This window comes from Castor canadensis, chromosome 17 (genome assembly GCF_047511655.1).
Source record: "Castor canadensis chromosome 17, mCasCan1.hap1v2, whole genome shotgun sequence".
NCBI classification, from domain to species: domain Eukaryota; kingdom Metazoa; phylum Chordata; class Mammalia; order Rodentia; family Castoridae; genus Castor; species Castor canadensis.
Window position 1 is genome coordinate 23,419,857 of NC_133402.1, and position 18,333 is coordinate 23,438,189.

General features: G+C 41.3%; 1 protein-coding gene across 2 annotated transcripts in view; it reads left to right on the forward strand.

The window, feature by feature from the left end:
* Positions 1-18,333, forward strand: part of Dnah3 (dynein axonemal heavy chain 3) — a 201,749-nt gene that overhangs the window by 171,084 nt on the left and 12,332 nt on the right. For both annotated transcript variants that reach the window (XM_074059600.1, XM_074059601.1), the window contains exons 52-55: positions 2,309-4,450; positions 10,153-10,378; positions 14,292-14,536; positions 16,444-16,560. In XM_074059600.1, the coding sequence (XP_073915701.1) occupies positions 2,309-4,450; positions 10,153-10,378; positions 14,292-14,536; positions 16,444-16,560 (2,730 nt within the window). The remainder of the gene's footprint in view (positions 1-2,308; positions 4,451-10,152; positions 10,379-14,291; positions 14,537-16,443; positions 16,561-18,333) is intronic.

The window sequence follows — 18,333 nt, forward strand, 5'->3', positions numbered from 1 at the left end:
TCCTGGTGCTTCTCAACCAGCCTCTCACCTTTCTATCACTTGGGAAAATGCAGGTATCTGTGGGTGGAGGTGAACTTGGTCAAGGCCCCAGTCTGCAAGTTATTGCAAAACTGAAGGTCATGCAGACAAAAGGCCTGGTGTGGGCAAACACACACGTGTGCCTATACAAAAGAGATAGAGATAGAACAAGAGACAGAGACACATACAGAGAAGAGAAAAAGAGGCAGCCACAGAAAGAAAGAATGAAACAAAGAGACAGAGTGAGACATAAATACAGAGACCTAGACACCTAGATGGGCACATTGCATATAGACAGACAGACAGACAGACACACACACACACACACATAGGAAGGAGAAAGATGGAGGTAGGGAAACAGAAAGAGGTGAATGAAAGACACACACACAATGAACTGCATAGGCAGGAGAGAGACATAGGAACAGAGAAACAAGGAAACAGAGAAACTGAGACAAAAACATAAAAATGCTGAGATTGAGAAAGAAATGAAGATAGAGAAACATGTGGGGTCACAGAGACACAGAGAGCAATTGGAAGAAAAGAGATCCCCAAAATAAGAGAGACAGGAAGACAGATACACACACACACACACACACACACACACACACACACACACACACACACACACATATACACATGCGCATGGAGGAAAGGGAGGTGAGTTGAGATGGGGGAAAAGTAAAAACTGGAAATTTTCTGGCTGGTGGCTCTTAACTGTAATCCTCGTTACTTGGGAGGTTGAGATTAGGAAGATCATGGGATCATGGTTCAAGGCCAGTGTGGGCAAATAGTTCATGAGACCCTCATCTCCAAAATAACCAGAGCAAAATGGACTAAAGGAGTGGCTCAGATGCTAGAACACCTGCTTTGTGAGCACAAAGCTCTGAGTTCTTGCCTCAGTTTCATCAAAACTAAAACACTGGCAGAGACAGAAACTAGAGGTACAGCGAGATACAGAGACTTAAAAGTGGGAAGAAAGGAATAGTGGAGGGACAGAGGAAAACTCTTTATACAATTAAGCCTAGAACCATTCATAGGTAAAATGCTTTTTCATTCTCCTTAAAATGTGAATCTGAAGGGCTGGAGACAGGGCCCAAGTGGCACAGCGCCTGCCTAGCAAGCACAAAGTCCTGAGTTTAAATCCCACTACTACAAATAAATAAATAAATAAAAATTAAAACTGTGAATTTGAGGGCCAGGCCTGGTAGTACATACCTATAATCCTAGCACTCAGGAGACTGAGGCAGAAGTATACATGTTTGAAACCAGCATATGCTACATAGAAAGACTGAAAAAAATTTTTAAAAAGAGGGTTCAGGTGTAATTTGATGTAGTGCCTTTTATTAAGAGCAGTGCCTTAGAACTAAACAAGGACTTTGAAACCACCTCCAGTGTGATCGTCTCCCTTTTGAGTCCTCCTATTTTGGCAAGAGCTCTGCTATCCTTCATTCCTTCTGAAATGTTAGAAATCTCTGATCCCTCACATGGGATCCTCTGACTCCTGGCTCCCCTCACTTAGCATTCCCTCTTGTCTGGCAGTTTCGGACCAACAAGCACATGAAGAAGATGCAAAGATGAACAGGAATAACCAAGCAAGGAGTGAACTTTCCAAGAGAATCCTTTAGGGAAACTGCTGGGGCATAATAAGTTGACCTGAGCAAGGATTAGCTGTCCAGTGCTTCTAGAATCATGGGGGAGCTTACAGTTTTGGGAGAGATGTAGATGATAGAAAGTAAACAAAAAGTGACAGATAACAATTAATGCTATTAAGGGAACAGGGTTGTTATCAGGCAAGATGAAAGAAAATTATGGCAAAGGGAAGGGAAGGGACCACCCTCCTTGGAAGAGAAGTCTAGGGAAATGTCTCAGTGGAGGTGGCTTTTAAAGTAAGGACAGCTGGGCATAATGGACACTCCTGTAATCCCAGCACTGGGGAGGTTGAGGTAGGAGTATTGGAGGTTCCAGGCCCACCTGGGCTATATAGCAAGATCCTGTCTATAAATTAAATAAAAAATAAATAAAGTAAGGTCTGAAGTCAGCTAGATGCTGCTTATAGCATAGGTAAAGACTCTTGGTAGAGAAGGAATTCATGGAGGGATTCAAGAAAGGTCTTTCAGGACCAAAGCCCAGGGAGCAAAGCAGAGATGAAGTGGATGAGATCAGCTAGACCTCCTAGACCACAGTAAGAAGCTTGGTTTTTTCCCCCCAAAATCCAAACTGCCATGGCAGAATTTTAGATCTCAACCAAAATGTCTTAATACAGCCTCTCTCTGTTTCTTGTACCAAACAGGCAAGATGATAGAAGATTTTTGGGGAGTGTCAAGAAAGATTCTTGGAGATCTAAAGTTCTTGGAGAGTCTTAAGACATATGACAAAGACAACATTCCCCCAGTGATCATGAAGCGGATCCGGGAAAGGTTTATCGATCATCCCGAGTTCCAGCCAGCTGTCATTAAAAACGTGTCCTCAGCCTGTGAGGGTCTGTGCAAGTGGGTGAGAGCCATGGAGGTGTATGATCGAGTGGCCAAGGTCGTGGCTCCAAAACGAGAGCGACTGAAGGAGGCCGAAGGGAAACTGGACATACAGATGCAAAAGCTGAACCAGAAACGAGCAGAGTTGAAGCTGGTGGAAGACCGACTCCAGGCCTTAAATGATGATTTTGAAGAGATGAATAACAAGAAAAAGATGTTGGAGGAAAACATTGAGATCTGCTCCCAAAAACTGATCAGGGCAGAGAAACTGATCAGTGGTCTTGGGGGAGAGAAGGACAGGTGGACCGAAGCTGCCCGGCAGCTGGGGATCCGATATACAAATCTGACAGGGGATGTGTTGGTGTCCTCTGGGACTGTGGCTTATCTGGGTGCCTTCACAGTGGATTATCGGGTTGAATGCCAAAAGGAGTGGTTGGAACACTGTAAGGACAAGGTCATCCCTGGCTCCATTGACTTCAGCCTCAGCAACACATTAGGGGATCCTGTAAAAATCCGTGCCTGGCAGATTGCGGGGCTTCCCATTGACTCCTTCTCCATTGATAATGGCATCATTGTGTCCAATTCTAGACGCTGGCCTCTAATGATTGACCCTCAGGGGCAGGCCAATAAGTGGATCAAGAACATGGAGAAAGCGAATAAACTGTCCATCATCAAGTTCTCTGATACCAACTATGTGAGGACGCTGGAAAATGCCCTGCAGTTTGGCACCCCTGTCTTACTGGAAAACATTGGAGAAGAGCTGGATGCCTTCATTGAACCCATCTTGCTTAAGGCAACATTCAAGCAACAAGGGGTTGAGTACATGAGGCTGGGTGAGAATATCATCGAATATTCCAGGGATTTTAAGTTATACATTACCACACGTTTTAGGAACCCACACTACCTCCCTGAAGTTGCCGTGAAAGTCTGTCTCCTCAACTTCATGATCACCCCTTTGGGTCTCCAAGATCAACTCCTTGGCATTGTAGCTGCTAAGGAGAAGCCGGAACTGGAAGAGAAAAAGAACAAGTTGATTGTGGAAAGTGCCCAGAACAAGAAGCAGCTAAAGGAAATTGAAGATAAGATTTTGGAGGTTCTTTCCCTGTCTGAGGGCAACATCCTTGAGGATGAAACTGCCATCGAAGTTTTATCCTCCTCCAAAGTGCTATCAGAAGAAATCTCTGAGAAACAGGAAACAGCTTCAATGACAGAAATGCAGATCGATGAGACTCGGATGGGCTACAAGCCAGTGGCCGTGCACTCTGCCACCATCTTCTTCTGTATCTCTGACCTGGCCAATATCGAACCTATGTACCAGTACTCCCTGACATGGTTCATCAACCTCTACGTGCATTCCCTGGCCCGCAGCACAAAGAGCGAAGCGCTGGATGTGCGCATCAAGTACATCATTGACCATTTTACCCTGAGCATCTACAGCAATGTGTGCCGCTCTCTGTTTGAGAAGGACAAGTTGCTCTTCTCCCTTCTCCTGACCATCGGCATCTTGAAAGAGAAAAAGGAAATTAATGAGGAAATTTGGTATTTCCTTCTAACTGGAGGCATTGCCCTGGATAACCCCTTTCCTAACCCGGCTCCTGAATGGTTGTCTGAGAAAGCCTGGGCAGAGGTGGTTCGTGCATCCTCCTTACCAAAACTGAAAGGCCTTATGGAACATTTGGAACAAAATGCCAAAGAATGGAAGCAGATCTATGATTCAGTTTGGCCCCATGAAGAAACATTCCCTGGAAACTGGAAGTTCCTTGAAGGATTGGAGAGGATGGTGATCCTCCGATGTTTGCGGCCTGACAAGATAATCCCAGCTATTCGGGAGTTCATAACTGAACACATGGGAAAGGTATACATCGAAGCCCCCACCTTTGATCTCCAGGGATCCTACAATGATTCCAGCTGTTGTGCACCATTGATTTTTGTGTTGTCTCCAGGCGCAGACCCAATGGCAGGTAAGGACAAGATACATTATGAAGAACATCAAAAGACCAGAATATTGGAATGGGTGACAGTAGCAGGTTCTTTATAGCAAGGATCTCAGACTCAGCTAACTTTGAAGGTCAAGAAATTTTGATCTTTTTTTTGTTTTTTGAGTCAGGGTCTTGCTCTGTAGCCCAGGTGACCTCCAACTTGCTATTCTCCTACCTCTGCCTCCCAGTTCTAGAATTACAGGTGTGCACAGTCACACCCAGTTCAAGGCCAAGAGGTTGAAAGCTGAAGTGGGTCTAAAGCAAGTGAAGACTTCATTTCCCACCTAAAGAGGACAGCTACTACTCAGAACCCACAAACTGTGCCATCTGGGAATGTCAAACTAACACCAGCAGATCATCTGATTTTTCAAGATAAACCAGAAAGGAAGAAATCATCTGTTTTTAAATCTTGACAGCTCAGTTTTTTTTCCCTAAAAAAGATTAAACACAAGGCTAGACTCAGCCTGCTAGCTGATAGTTTATATCATCTTTGACTTAAACCATTTGCTCTACTTCTTCTTTAATTTAAAAAAAAATTGAGGGCTAGGGGAGTGGCTCAAATGGTAGAGCTCTTGCCTAGCAAGTGCAAGGCTGAGTTCAAACCCCAGTACCACAAAAAAAGATTTATTGAAGAATAACAGTGCATCTGTTTTTCTTTTTTTTTATTTTTTAAATCAAGCAAGGCTCATCAAGGGGGGGATGTTGCCTTCCTAGAGGGGTATTTGGTATATCCCATGAAGACATCTTTATTGTTACAAGTGGTTGCTGCTAGATACAAGGATGCGCTCAACACCCCACAGTGCATAGGGAGGTTCCTCACAACTAAAGATGACCTGGTCTAGAATGTCAATCATGCAAAGGTTGAGGAAGTCTGGTATGAAGTATAAGGTACTGCTTCCTCCTTATCTACCCAGAGGTAACCCCTTTTACTAGCTCTGTGTATCTTTCCAGAGAATAATTTGTGATTATAGACAGATTATGACTTATTGACAAAAATAGTTTTCTGTTCTGTTGAGGACTTTGATGCTTTAGTTTTCTCTGTTGCTGAATGAAAACAGAGTAAAAGAAATGCAAGTGAGGAGATTGATATCTCCTATAAAAGCTGAGGAGGAGTTTGGCATGCACTCTCACCAGAGAGAGAGCCAGCACCCCTGTCTCTAGAAGGAAGACAGAGGAGGAGGCTGAAATGAACTGGCTCCAGGTTCGTATAAGCACCAAATGATCTTGTCAAGGAGCAGCACATGACCCTTTTCTTTTGCTTTTGCACCTTTGCTTTTTGCCCTATATTCTTTATGTGGCAAATATATAAAAGAAGAACTAGGAGAAAGCCAGGAAAAGTAAAGCAGAGAAATGAGGGAAAGGTCTGAATATGATCTGATGGTGCTGATATTGACATGTGAATATGATCTGATGGTGCTGATATTGACATGTGAATCTGGTAGGATGATGCCACAGTGGTAGAGGATGCGCTGGTTGCAACTTATGCTGGATTTAGCTTATTCCTTCCTGTCTCTCTGCTCCAGAAACCTGGTGAGATCCAGCGTGGATGATTTTACAGGAAACTTCCTAGGTATTGTGTCCCTCCTACTGTCTCACATCAGGAGATACATGCTGTCTGGTTGTCTTCCCTTTTCTGATTAGGATTGATATGTGGGATCAGGCATTGTCAGATGAGCCAGTATCCGTACCCACCCCTTACAGAGTTTCCCATCAGCTTTTCACCTAATGTGATGACTCTCAATATTGGTTGCATGTTGGAGTTACACAGAGAGCTTTAAGAAAAATTAGTCCACGGTGGACTTAATTAAATTACAGTCTTTAGGGTGAAATCCTGTTTTATAAACCTTTTTAAGTAATTCTATTGTATAGTCAATATTGGGAAACACTGACTTTAATGTCTTTAGCAGAGTTTGAAAATCATTACCAGCATCCATTGTTTCATTAGGGGCTACAAAATGATGATGTTTTATTTCTGTCCTTCCTGCTGAATTCATTAGCTGAAACTTTTCTATAGAGAATAATTTTCCTTTGTGAATTCTTTGATTTACTCTGAATATAGTTCAAATAGCACATGCAGAATAGATGCTTGATACTTCCCCTTTATTTACAAGCCCTCAGTATTGAGTTGATGCCTTATTAACCTTCAAAGTGAACAGTGAAACACTAAGATGTTTTTGTATCCTTGTGAATACGCAGAGTATAACATACGAGGTATTTCACAAGTGGCAGTGTTCAATCTGAGACTGGGGAAGCACCTTCATGCCTGTGTGCCTGTGTACTTTTTACATCTCTTCCTTACCTTCCAGAATCACCATGTATTCAGGCTTCTCTTGTACATTCTTTGCTCCAGACCTGAAAACAGGTTTTTTTTTTGAGACAGCCCAGGCTGGCCTTGAACTCATGATCCTCCTGCCTCAGCCTCCTAAATTCTAGGATTATAGGCATGTGCCACCATGCCTGGCTCTGGAAATAATTTTTGAAGAAACCCTAGCTCTTTCAGCAAATAATGTATGTGGGAGCCACAGTGTGCATGCTAGAGGTGCTCTTTTTTTCTTTAAATTAATTTTTATTATCATATTATTGTACTGAGGGTTCATTGTGACATTTACAAAAGTACTTATGATGTATCTTTGTTAAATTCATCCCCTCAATCATTCTCTTTTGTCTCCCCCCTTCTCATTCTTAGATTAGTTTCAAAAGGTCTCATTTTTCCATTTTCATATATGAGTACACAATATTTCCACCGAATTCATCCTCCTGCACCCTTCCTTATATCCCCACACACACTGGTACCAATCCCCAGACAGGAACTGCTTGGTCTTACTATCTCCATTTTTTTAAAAAAGGGATTTTTGTTTGTTTAAGATATCTCTACAGGGAGTTTCATTATGACATTTCCATGTATATATGTATTATATCCTGAATTAGTACATCCCCTTCATTTTTCTCCTTTCTACCTTACTTTTCTTCTTATGGTGATTTCAAAAGTTTGAAAATTCTATATTCATTCTTGTATAGAAAGCACATCCCCCATATTCACCATCTTTATTTCCTTCTTTTACCTTCTCCTTCTTGTTAGTGCCATCCCCTTAGTGTGACCTGTTTTTCATTCTTGTCCTTCATTGTTTAGGTTCATTGTGCAGTGGGATTTTTGCCTTAGTATTATACCTATACTTGCATTGTACTTAAGTCAACGTAAGCCCCCTCCACTGTACTTCCTTGTCCCTTTCCCCCATTCTGTGTTGTGTAGAAGTTTTCAGTGTTTCCTTGTGTTTGTTCCTACACAGATATGATGTACTTCATCATTATTCACTATCTTTCTTTCCTTTTCCTCCTCCCTTGGCCTCTTTTATCAGTACCTCTTTTAGATACATGTGCTGGATATATTTGTTTGTATACATAATATGCTTGTATTTGTATTGGGCCTATATTCTACATATGAGAGAAAACATCTGGCTTTTGACTTTCTGAACCTGGCTAACTTCATTTAAGATGATGGTATCCAGTTCCATGCATTTATAGAGGTACTGTTTACTGTCATTGACTGTAGACCTTACTATCTCTTTTGGTTGTACCTAGTATGCACTTTTCATTACTGCTTTGAGTTTTTGTCTTCAAATGGTTATGATTTACACTTCTAAAAGTTTTATTTCAAATTCATGCATTTTTAAACAGTATTCTGAATTTTGTTACAGTTTATATTCCTTCTTTATTGGGTTTTATATGTGTTTCTTTTTATATGTGTTTACTTTTCAAAGAGCATACTAGTTTGCTAGGGCTGCCATAACAAACTACCACAGATGATGGTTAGAAACCATAGTTCTGGAAGCTAGAAGCCTGAGATCAAGATGTTACAGGATTGGTCTCATCTGAGGCATCTCTCTCTGGCTTGTTGATAGCCCTCTTTCCTCTGTGTCTATATATATATGTCCAAATCTCTTCTTCATTTTCCTGCAAATGACATGATTTTGTTCTTCTTTATGTCTGAATAATTCTTTGGGGTGTGTGTGTTTGTGTGTATGTGTGTGTGTGTGTGAGAGAGAGAGAGAATGTATGTGAAAGAGAGAGAGAGAGAGAGAGACCCTTTTTTAAAAATGTCTGTTCATTCATTTTTGGGCACTTAGGATGTTTCCATGACTTGGCTATTTTGAGTAGGGCTTCAATGGACATGGATGTGCAGGTTAAAAAAACAACAAACAAACAAAAACCCCCATCCTTTAGACTGGTTAAATAAAATATGGTATTTTCCAATAGCAAAATATTATCTAACTGTAAAAGAATAAGGCCGTCTGTACTGATGTAAGATCTACAGGAAATATGAGTGAAATATGCAAATGTAGTATTCTACAATTCACATAGGTTTAATAGTTTTGTGTATTTATTTCAATGCAAAAAATATCTCTGGAAGGATTCAAAAGTCTAATAAGATTGGCTACCCCTGGAGTAGATAGATGTGAGAAAAAGAGACTTAGTAGTTGCAATGTAAAAATGCCCATATTTCCTACTAAACTAAATTCCTAAGGCCTCGGTTCCTGGTTGTTTGGTTCTGTCCATATCTCCAGTTTTGAATTTGAATTGTCTTTTTGGTTTTGGCACCTAGCAATTTCCCTTTCCTAGCAATTCCTTCCCCCCCCAAAAAAAAAATATATATATATAATTTTGTGGTGCCAGGGAGTGCTCTGCACTGAACTACATCCTCACACTATGTAATTTTTTTTATGTCAGCAATGTCTAGGCCACGTGCACTGGCTCATGACTGTAATCCCATCTACCTGGGAGGTAGAAATCAGAAGGCTCATGGTTTGAGTGCAGCCAGGCAAAATGTTAGCAAGACCCCATCTTAACAAACAAACAAGCTGGGAGTGGTGCCTTATGCCTGTGATTCCAGCTATATGGGAGGCACAGGTAGGAGGATCACGGTCCCAGGCCAGCCCGGGCAAAAAGCAAGACTTACTGGAGGTGTGGCTCAAGGGGCAGAACACTTGATTTGCAAGCATGAAGCCTCAGTCCCACCAATAATAATGATTATAATAATAATGATGATAATAACAATAAGAGGGAGCATATCTGAAAAATAACCTAAAGTAGAAAAGGCTGGAGGTGTAGACAAAACCACTATAGCTGGGTGTGGCTATATACATCTATAATCTCAATACTCGGGAGGCTGAGGGAGGAGGATCATGAGTTCCAGGTCAGCCTGGGCTGCATAGACTCTATCTCAAAAAGAAAAAAAAAAAAAAGTCTGTGCAGTAGAGCAAAAGAGGAGTTGATTATAGTTTCATTTGCCATCTTACCAGATATCTAAGGCTTTCTCAGATGTTTATTTTGTAATTAACACAAGCCAATGAGTTTCTTTCTGAATCCAAATTTTTTTGTGGTGGTGGGCTTTGGGCTCAGGGTTTACCCCTCCACACCTTGAGCCACTCCATTAGCCCTTTTTGTGAAGGGTTTTTTTGTTGTTGTTTTGTTTTTGAGATAGGGTCTCCCAAACTGTTTGCTCAAGCTGGCTTCAAACCACGATCCTCCTGATCTCTGCCTCCTGAGTAGCTAGTATTACACGTGTGAGCCACCAGTGCCCAGCTGAATCCAAAATTTTAATGTGACCTCTCCTTTTGTGTTGTTACTGTTAATATCGTCTTTTTTGCCTATTCTTTTTCAAAAGCCCCTTTTCTTCCTGGTCTTAGGCCTGCTGAAGTTTGCAGATGACCTTGGCATGGGAGGTGCCAAAACACAGACTATCTCCCTTGGCCAAGGCCAAGGCCCTATTGCTGCCAAAATGATCAACACTGCCATCAATGAAGGGACCTGGGTGGTCCTACAGAACTGCCATCTGGCTACCAGCTGGATGCCTGCATTGGAAAAGATCTGTGAGGAGGTGATTGTTCCTGAGAGCACCAACGTGAAATTCAGGTGATATGCTGCCCACTGCTGTCTGTCTCTGTGACCTGGCCTCAAACTCCAGATGTCATGTTGGTGTCTGGGAATGCAAATATGGCAAGACACAGTCCTGCCCCTATGAAGCTCTGAATCTAGTAGAAGACAGCTCATAGATGAATAATTTTGAGACCATGATTTATGTAAACAAGAAACATGGAGTACAGAACAAGGACAGAAAAGTTAGGACTAATTATTGCCTGGGGTTTTGCAATATGAATAGAAGCTTTCCAGGAATGACATTCCAGTCAGAAGGGACAGCATTCTTAAAAGCAAAGTGAGAATACTGAGAAGTTAGCTTAGTGACCTTGGGGTGTGTGCTGTACAAAGTTGTTAAGGAAGTGATAGCAGATGTGTCTATGAAGGTAGATTACATGTCAATAAGACTGATTTTTTTTTTCTTTTTTTGCGGTACTGCAGTTTGAACTCAGGCCCTATACCTTGAGCCCCTCCACTGGCCCTTGTTTTTATGAAGGGTTTTTTTTCGAGATAGGGTCTGGAGAGCTGTTTGCCCAGGCTGGCTCCAAACTGCAATAGGATTACAGGGTGAGCCATTGGCATCTGTCAATAAGACTGATTTTTAATAATTATTTGTCTTTTTAAAAATACCACTTGTAGTCCAGGCACCATTTATTATTCCTCTAGCCTGTATTCCTTGGATTACATGCAATTTTCATCAGCGTTAGAAATAGCTATTTGTATTTTGTGAACTTTAAAGCCCAGCAAGGTTGAACTTCAGTTACTACATTCATAGAAGTAGGAATTCTATGAAAGAACTCTAAAGTCCTTTTCAGCCCAGATGTTAGGGATTCTCTTATTTTAGGCCAGAGAATAAGATCGTCTGCTATCTGTTTTTGATATAACTTGAAATCTATTTTTAAATAGCCAAAAACACCTAAAGAATGATATTTCATGACAAATGAAAATGATACGAAATTCAAGTTTCAGTGTCCATAAATAGCTATATTGGAAAACACCCAAAGCTTTCATATATTGTCTGTCCATGGCCACTTGCTTTTGTGGTTCCAGTAGTTAGGCCCACAGAGTCTAAAAGATTTGCTATTATGTCCTTATGGGAAGAGTTTGCTGGCCACTGCTCTAGGCAACAAAGCTTGCTTACTTTCATTTTGGTATGTCTGCTTGAAAATAAGAAAGTGTTTGGTGCTTATTTACAAACTCAGATTAAGCTCACAGTTAATTTGTATTCATGGAAGATTTCCAAACGAGAGAATTTAAGTGCAATCCATTAATAATACTAACAGAAGTTTTGAGAATGTTGATTGGTTTGGCATGACGAGTGGTTTCACTGACCACAGATGACACTTAATGCAGCAAAAATTATTCCTGTTGACATTTATGGGCTAGTACCATACAACGATGACCTAAAAGTCATGAGCTTAAGTGCGTAAGGGGCTGGGCACCTGAGATAAATGAGCAAAGAGGGCTGAGAGCAAGAAATAGTTCCCCCTTTCCATAGTACAACAGCAATCCTCTGGGCAGTTGGTCTCAGTGTGAAACACAATAGAGAATGGTGGGGACTATATTGAACTTGGAGGGCAGTTATTGCTTAGCACTAGTCGCTGTTGTCATGCAGGAATGCATGCTTGTGATCAGATTTTCTGTTGACTTTAAAGAGAAAGTGAGAATCTAGAATTTTTAAAGAAAACCCAAGATTTTGGAAAGTTCACAACTCTTTCAAAAGTATGCTACAGTATTGTGTGACTATAGATGGTGTGAGACACACATTTCCCTTCTTTAGGCTACAGTCAGGCTTTAGGCCACCAGTTTATGACCTCTATCCCAGGTCCAGCCCTGTGCCTGACCATAGCCAGATGCCCCTCTTCCCTGGGCTTGCTCAGCCTGTGTCCTATTGGAAATCTGTCTAATGTCTAGCAAACAAACAAACAAAAACTAGGATGCCAGAGTGTGTATGTAACTTGAGCTCAGGTAGGAAAAACAAATTGATAAAAGCTTAGATGCAATATGCCAAAATATTAACCTAGCTAGTGGAGTGGCTCAAGTGGTAGAGTGCCTGCCTCACAAGTGTGAAGCCCTAAGTTCTAAACCCCAGTGCTGCCAAAAAAAAAAAAAAAGCAAAATGTTAACCTATGGGTATAAAATTATAAATTTTATTTTTTTTGGTGGTACTGGAGTTGAACTTGGGACCCTGTGTTTGCTAGGCAGGCACTTTACCACTTGAGCCATGCCCCCAGCCCTTTCTAATTTAGTTGTCTTTCTCATAGGATCTCATGTTTTTCCTCAGAGTGACCTGGACCTTGATCTTCCTGATCTCTGCCTCCCAACTAACTGGGATTATAGGCATGAGCTACTATGCCTGGCAAAATTTTATTTCTTTCAAAATGTTGTATATGTGTGTGGATGGATGGATGGATAGACAGATAGATATAGAGATATTCTCCATATTCTCAAGGCCCATTTTATTTTATTTATTCTGTGGTAGTAGATATTGAGCCCAGGGCTTTGTGCATGCTAGGCAAGTTGTAGACCTCTGAACTATATCTTCATCCCTTTTAAAAAAAGTTTATTTTGAAATCTAGGTGCCAGTGGCTCATGTCTGTAATCCTTGCTACTCAGGAGGCAGAGATCAGGAGGATCGTGGTTTGAAACCAACCAAAGTAGTTCGTGAGACCCTATCTTGAAAATTCCTTCACAAAAAAGGGCTGGCAGAGTGGCTCAAGGTGTAGACCTTGAGTTAAAGCCCCAGTACTGCAAAAAAAAAAAATTTTTGAGACAGGGTCTCTCTAAGTTGCCCAGGCACACCTTGAACTTGCAATCCTCCTGCCTCAGCCTCCTGAGTAGCTGGGATTACAATTGTGCCCCACTCAAGGTCCATTTTAAATACCATATTCTACTTAATAGGCATAAACTCACTTTTTCTCCAGCTAATTTAGGCTTTGTAGCCATATTGTCTCTGTTGCAAATATTCAACTCTGAAGTTGTATGGTGAAAGCAGTCATAGGCCAGACATAAATGAAGGAGCATAGCCATGTTCCAATGAAACTTTACAAAAACAGATGGATTGGATTTAGCTCTTTAGCCATAATTTGCCACTTTCACTCTCTGATGTTTGCCTTGTTCCTTCCAAACCATTTAAAGCTGTTCTTCCCATGGACTGCGCCCACATCACTCACTATTTCTACCCTCCCTGGGGTCCTGAGTTTGTAATGCCTTGGACTCTAGCATTGTTTTTGCATTGTTTTTGTCCCTTGTCTGGCACCTATTTCTTCTCCAAGCAAGAAGGCCATGACTATTTGGAGGCTTGAAATTATACTTGCTCACTTCAGTCACTCCTGAGGTGCTTGGTATAGTACTTCACACATTAGATGCTCAGAAAGTCCTGCAGGGCCAAATGAGAAGCTTAAATTAAGCAGTGACTTTTTTTTTTTTTTTTGGTGATACTGGGGTTTGAACTCAGGACCTACACCTTGAGCCACTCCACCAGTCCTTTTTTTGTGATGGGTTTTTTCAAGATAGGTTCTCATGAACTATTTGCCAAGGCTGGCTTTGAACCATGATCCTCCGGATCTCTGTCTCCTGAGTTGCTAGGATTACAGGTGTGAGCCACTGGTGCCTGGCAAGAGCAGTGACTTTGGAATCAGAGCCCCAAGTTCACCTCTGGGTTCAGCTACTTCTAAGTGGTGCCTCCTTGAAAATCCACCATGCCTCATACTTCCTCACCTGTAAAGGGGAATTGTAAATCCATCCTCACAGGGGGCAGTGAGACTTAAAGGAAACAAAAGAACATATATTAACTATGTAAAATGAGTTAATACTAGTCATGCTTAGTAAATGGTAACTTATTTTTGTTATTGTTTTTCAATATAACTTATTGCATTGCTCTAAACAGTTGGGTTCATTGTTCTTCTAGACTCTGGCTAACCAGCTATCCATCAGAGAAGTTTCCAGTCAGCATTCTCCAGAATGGGATCAAAATGACCAATGAGCCCCCTAAAGGGCTCCGGGCCAACCTTTTGCGCTCCTACCTCAATGACCCCATCTCAGACTCATTGTTCTTCCAAAGCTGTGCAAAACCAGTGATGTGGCAAAAGCTGTTGTTTGGCCTTTGCTTCTTCCATGCCATTGTTCAAGAGAGGAGGAACTTTGGACCCCTAGGTGAGCCATGACAGTATATCTAGGTTGCCTGGGGGGAAAGATCACAGAGCGATGCAGGTGTGTTTACAGGTGCGTATTCAGATGGTGTACACTAATATGGAACATCCAGTAAAATGTTTATGTTCCATGCACAATCTGGGACATAACTTATACTAAATGTGATGCTACTTATCTAAAGTTAAGATTTCATTTAGTTTCCTGTATTTTTTTGTGCTAAGTCTGGGGACGCTACGACTAGGTTAATGTCAATGTCAGGGAAAGAGGTGATTCTCTAAAATCAAAGGCCCACTACCTACTGGAGTAATGTGATAACGAAAGGACTGGAAGCTCTTCTATTGGCATGTATTTGTTTATCTTAGGCACAATGACCATTCTTCAAGGAGTTGTCACCAAGTGACTTGTAACATTTTAGGTAACACTCTTTACATGTGCATAACAGTAAAAGGCAGAAATACATTTAGGACATTTGTGCCTCTCAACAAAATTTATTAATGTAATCTAACTTATGAGTATCTAAATAATCTTGTCAGGATAGATTATCAAACTGCTAAATACAAATCCCCTATGATCATGGTGTTCAGGTTGGACTACCTTTCTTTTACCTATCAGCAAACTTTGATTCTATCCAACAACTGTGAAAAACCTACTGCAGGGTATGCTTAGTACTTCTTTTGGGTTAGATAAGGAGACATTCTTTTAGAGTACCCACCTTCATTTCCTACTACCTCTACACTCTAGGCAGCCCTTATTGGCTCCACAGGCCATGTGACCCTTCCACTGCAGATGGAGAGAGGACAATCCCTTTGCATCTGCATTTCATGCATCACATTCTCCCACCATGCTCCTGTGATGGAGGAGGTCCACCAGACCTCCCGAAACCCATGCAGCACAGTGTTGCTCAGAAACAACTGCCCTGTTGTGCTTCGTTTTCCAGTACATGAACTTTGTTAGTTTGTTATACTTAAAATTTGAATGTGAATGTTTAGGAGGAAATTAAACTTCTCTGTTATGTGCAGGGTTCACCACAGCCTTCTGTCTTACACCAGACCTAATGCATACATTTATGTAGTTGAGGCCCAGTCAGTATTTACCACTAACCCTTGGAAATGCAAGTGGCAGGATTGTTTTGTTTTGTTTTTGGTACTGGGGTTTGAACTCAGGGCCTTGCACTTGCTGGGCAGGTGCTCTACCACTTGAGTTACTTCTTCAGACCAGCCTTTTGTGCATTGCTTATTTGTGAGGTAGGGTCTTGCTTTATGCCCCGGAAGGCCTGGACCACGATCTTCCTATTTATGCTTTCCTGCATAGCTGGGATGACAGGTGCATGCCATCTCATCCAGCCATTGATTGAAATGGGGTCTCACGATCTTTTCCCACCAGCTGGCCTTGAACCTTGAGACTCCTGGTCTCTGTTTCCCAAGTAGCTAGAATTACAGGCTCAAGCTACTGTGCCCAGCAAGTGTCAGTTTCTTTAAAGCTGGCCATCCAGTTCTTCCATGATTGCAAGGAGGGGCATTCTCAAAGCCAGTTTCAGTTCACTCCATTGCTCAGTCATTGCTGTTGTACTCAGCTATGCCTTCTGTGTTATTTTTGGAACTCTGTGCATTACCACAGTCTTCCAGCCAGGCTGAATAATTCTCATTCCTTAAATCCCAGGATGTTAACATCTTCCTTAACAAATGGAAAGACCCATAAGGAAATTGATTTTAGAATGGATGTTTTCTCAGGCTGAATGGCTCCCACACTGGCAATAAATGTCAAGGCTAATAGTTGGCCCAGTGCTGAATATTCAGAGGGCTGAAAGAGGCTCTTGATCGATTATGGTGCCTAATCCCACCAGCTCAGTCTCTTGAATGGAAATTAAAAACTTTCAGCACCAAAGCCTCTATCTTGTCTGCTTCTTGCAGGTTGGAATATACCTTATGAATTTAATGAATCTGATCTAAGGATTAGTGTGCGGCAGATCCAGATGTTTCTCAATGAGTACAAGGAGGTGCCATTTGATGCTTTAACTTACCTCACAGGTATTTATGGAAGTAATATTTTGCACTTTCCTGTTTTACTTCTGTCTCTGTTTGCTTATTTACTCATGCCCTCATTCGTTCATTCAACAAACATTGAACTCTTACTAATGCTGGTCATTATTATGGATATTGTAAAATATAAAAACAAGAAAAGTTAAGACATCTTGCCTATGATCAAGTGGTTCACAATCTACAAAAGCAAAAAAAAGTAGCTGATAAATGATAATACAGTGATAAATATAGTAAGATAAAGATTTGTAAAGTAGGAAGGCAGCACAATGATTAAATCTCAGGGTAGTGGGAAAATGATCATGGAAAACTTTCTAATGTTTTAAGAGATTAGTTTCAAAGGATAAGTAGGAGTTGTATATATGGAAAAAGAAAGGGGAATGGGAAGTGGGTGAGGGTGGGGAGAAGGAGAGCATTCCCAGTAGAGGAATCCTGAGATAGGAGTGGTATTAGCTGTTTTATATTAAAGCAACTCATCAGAAATTATTTACTAGTCATCCAGTATATATTCTAGTACATAAGATGGAAGAATTCAGATGTATAAAACTTGGTTGCTACTACTCTAAAGGAACACACAATGTAATCCCAGAGATTGGAGGTAGAATAGAAATGTGTTCAATGAATGAAATACAATAGTCAAAGGTGAAAAAGCAGCTCAAGAGAATGAGACATCTTCAAGATCACACATAAATTCCCTCTTCAGGTCCATACATTAAGCAGTTTGTCTGGTCCTTCTCCAAGTAGTAACATGTACCTCATGCACATGATGGATGCACTGCGTCTTCACAGCAATCTTAGGAACTCCACGGTAGTCATCCCATTTTACAGCTGAAGAGACTGAAGCTTTAGAGCAGTTCTGAACTCTAGATAGTTGTGACCCCATGGGATATTTGGCAGTGTCTGGAGATGTATTAGGTCTTCACAAAAAAAAAGGGAGTGCTCTTAGCATCTAATGTGTAGAGAAAGGCTAAGGACACTGCTAAACATTCTACAACACAGGACTATCCAGTACAACACATTAACAGTCCCAAGGTTGAGAAGCCTGTATTAGAGTAGTTAAGTTCAGTTGTGGAAGGCCACACTGACCTTAACTCAGTACAATGTTTTTAAAACAAAATCCCAAGTGACACACACTGTTCAGTGGATCTTACTTTGGTGAAAGAATTCTTCGAAGTGGACCATGTTCCCATCATTCTGTGCAGAGGCCTATCCATGCAGAAGTCTATCCCAGGGTTCTTCTTTAGATGACAGAATGAATGCAGAATTGTCCTGGAATGTGGTCTTAGTAGAAGATTGCCTACAGGTCATTAACCAACCTGCTTCATCCATACCAACCAGCTTGAGGATAGTACTTTTCCAACTGTGCCAGTCAGGATAGGCTAATTAGGTGAAGGCAATGCTCCACAAACCTCAAGGTTGAAAGATATGAAAGGTTCATTATTTGTCCATGCTGCACATCCAATTGACAGGGGTCTCTGCTCATTATAAGTATCTATTGGTGCACAGTTAGTAAAGGCTCCACCAACTTTTGTTGCCACCATTCCAATATAAACTTATGTGGTCACTGCAACAGAGATAGTACTAAAAGGTTCACAATAGCAATTCAATATGCAAGAACTTGTCACTTGATCCGACCCAACTCTAAGGGACCCAGAGGAGAATAACCCCCCTATGGGCCTGGAAGGAAAGAATAACCAGATATGGATGATTATTAGAATTGTCCACCAAAGAAAAAGATCTCATTTACAGAGGTTATGAAGTTAG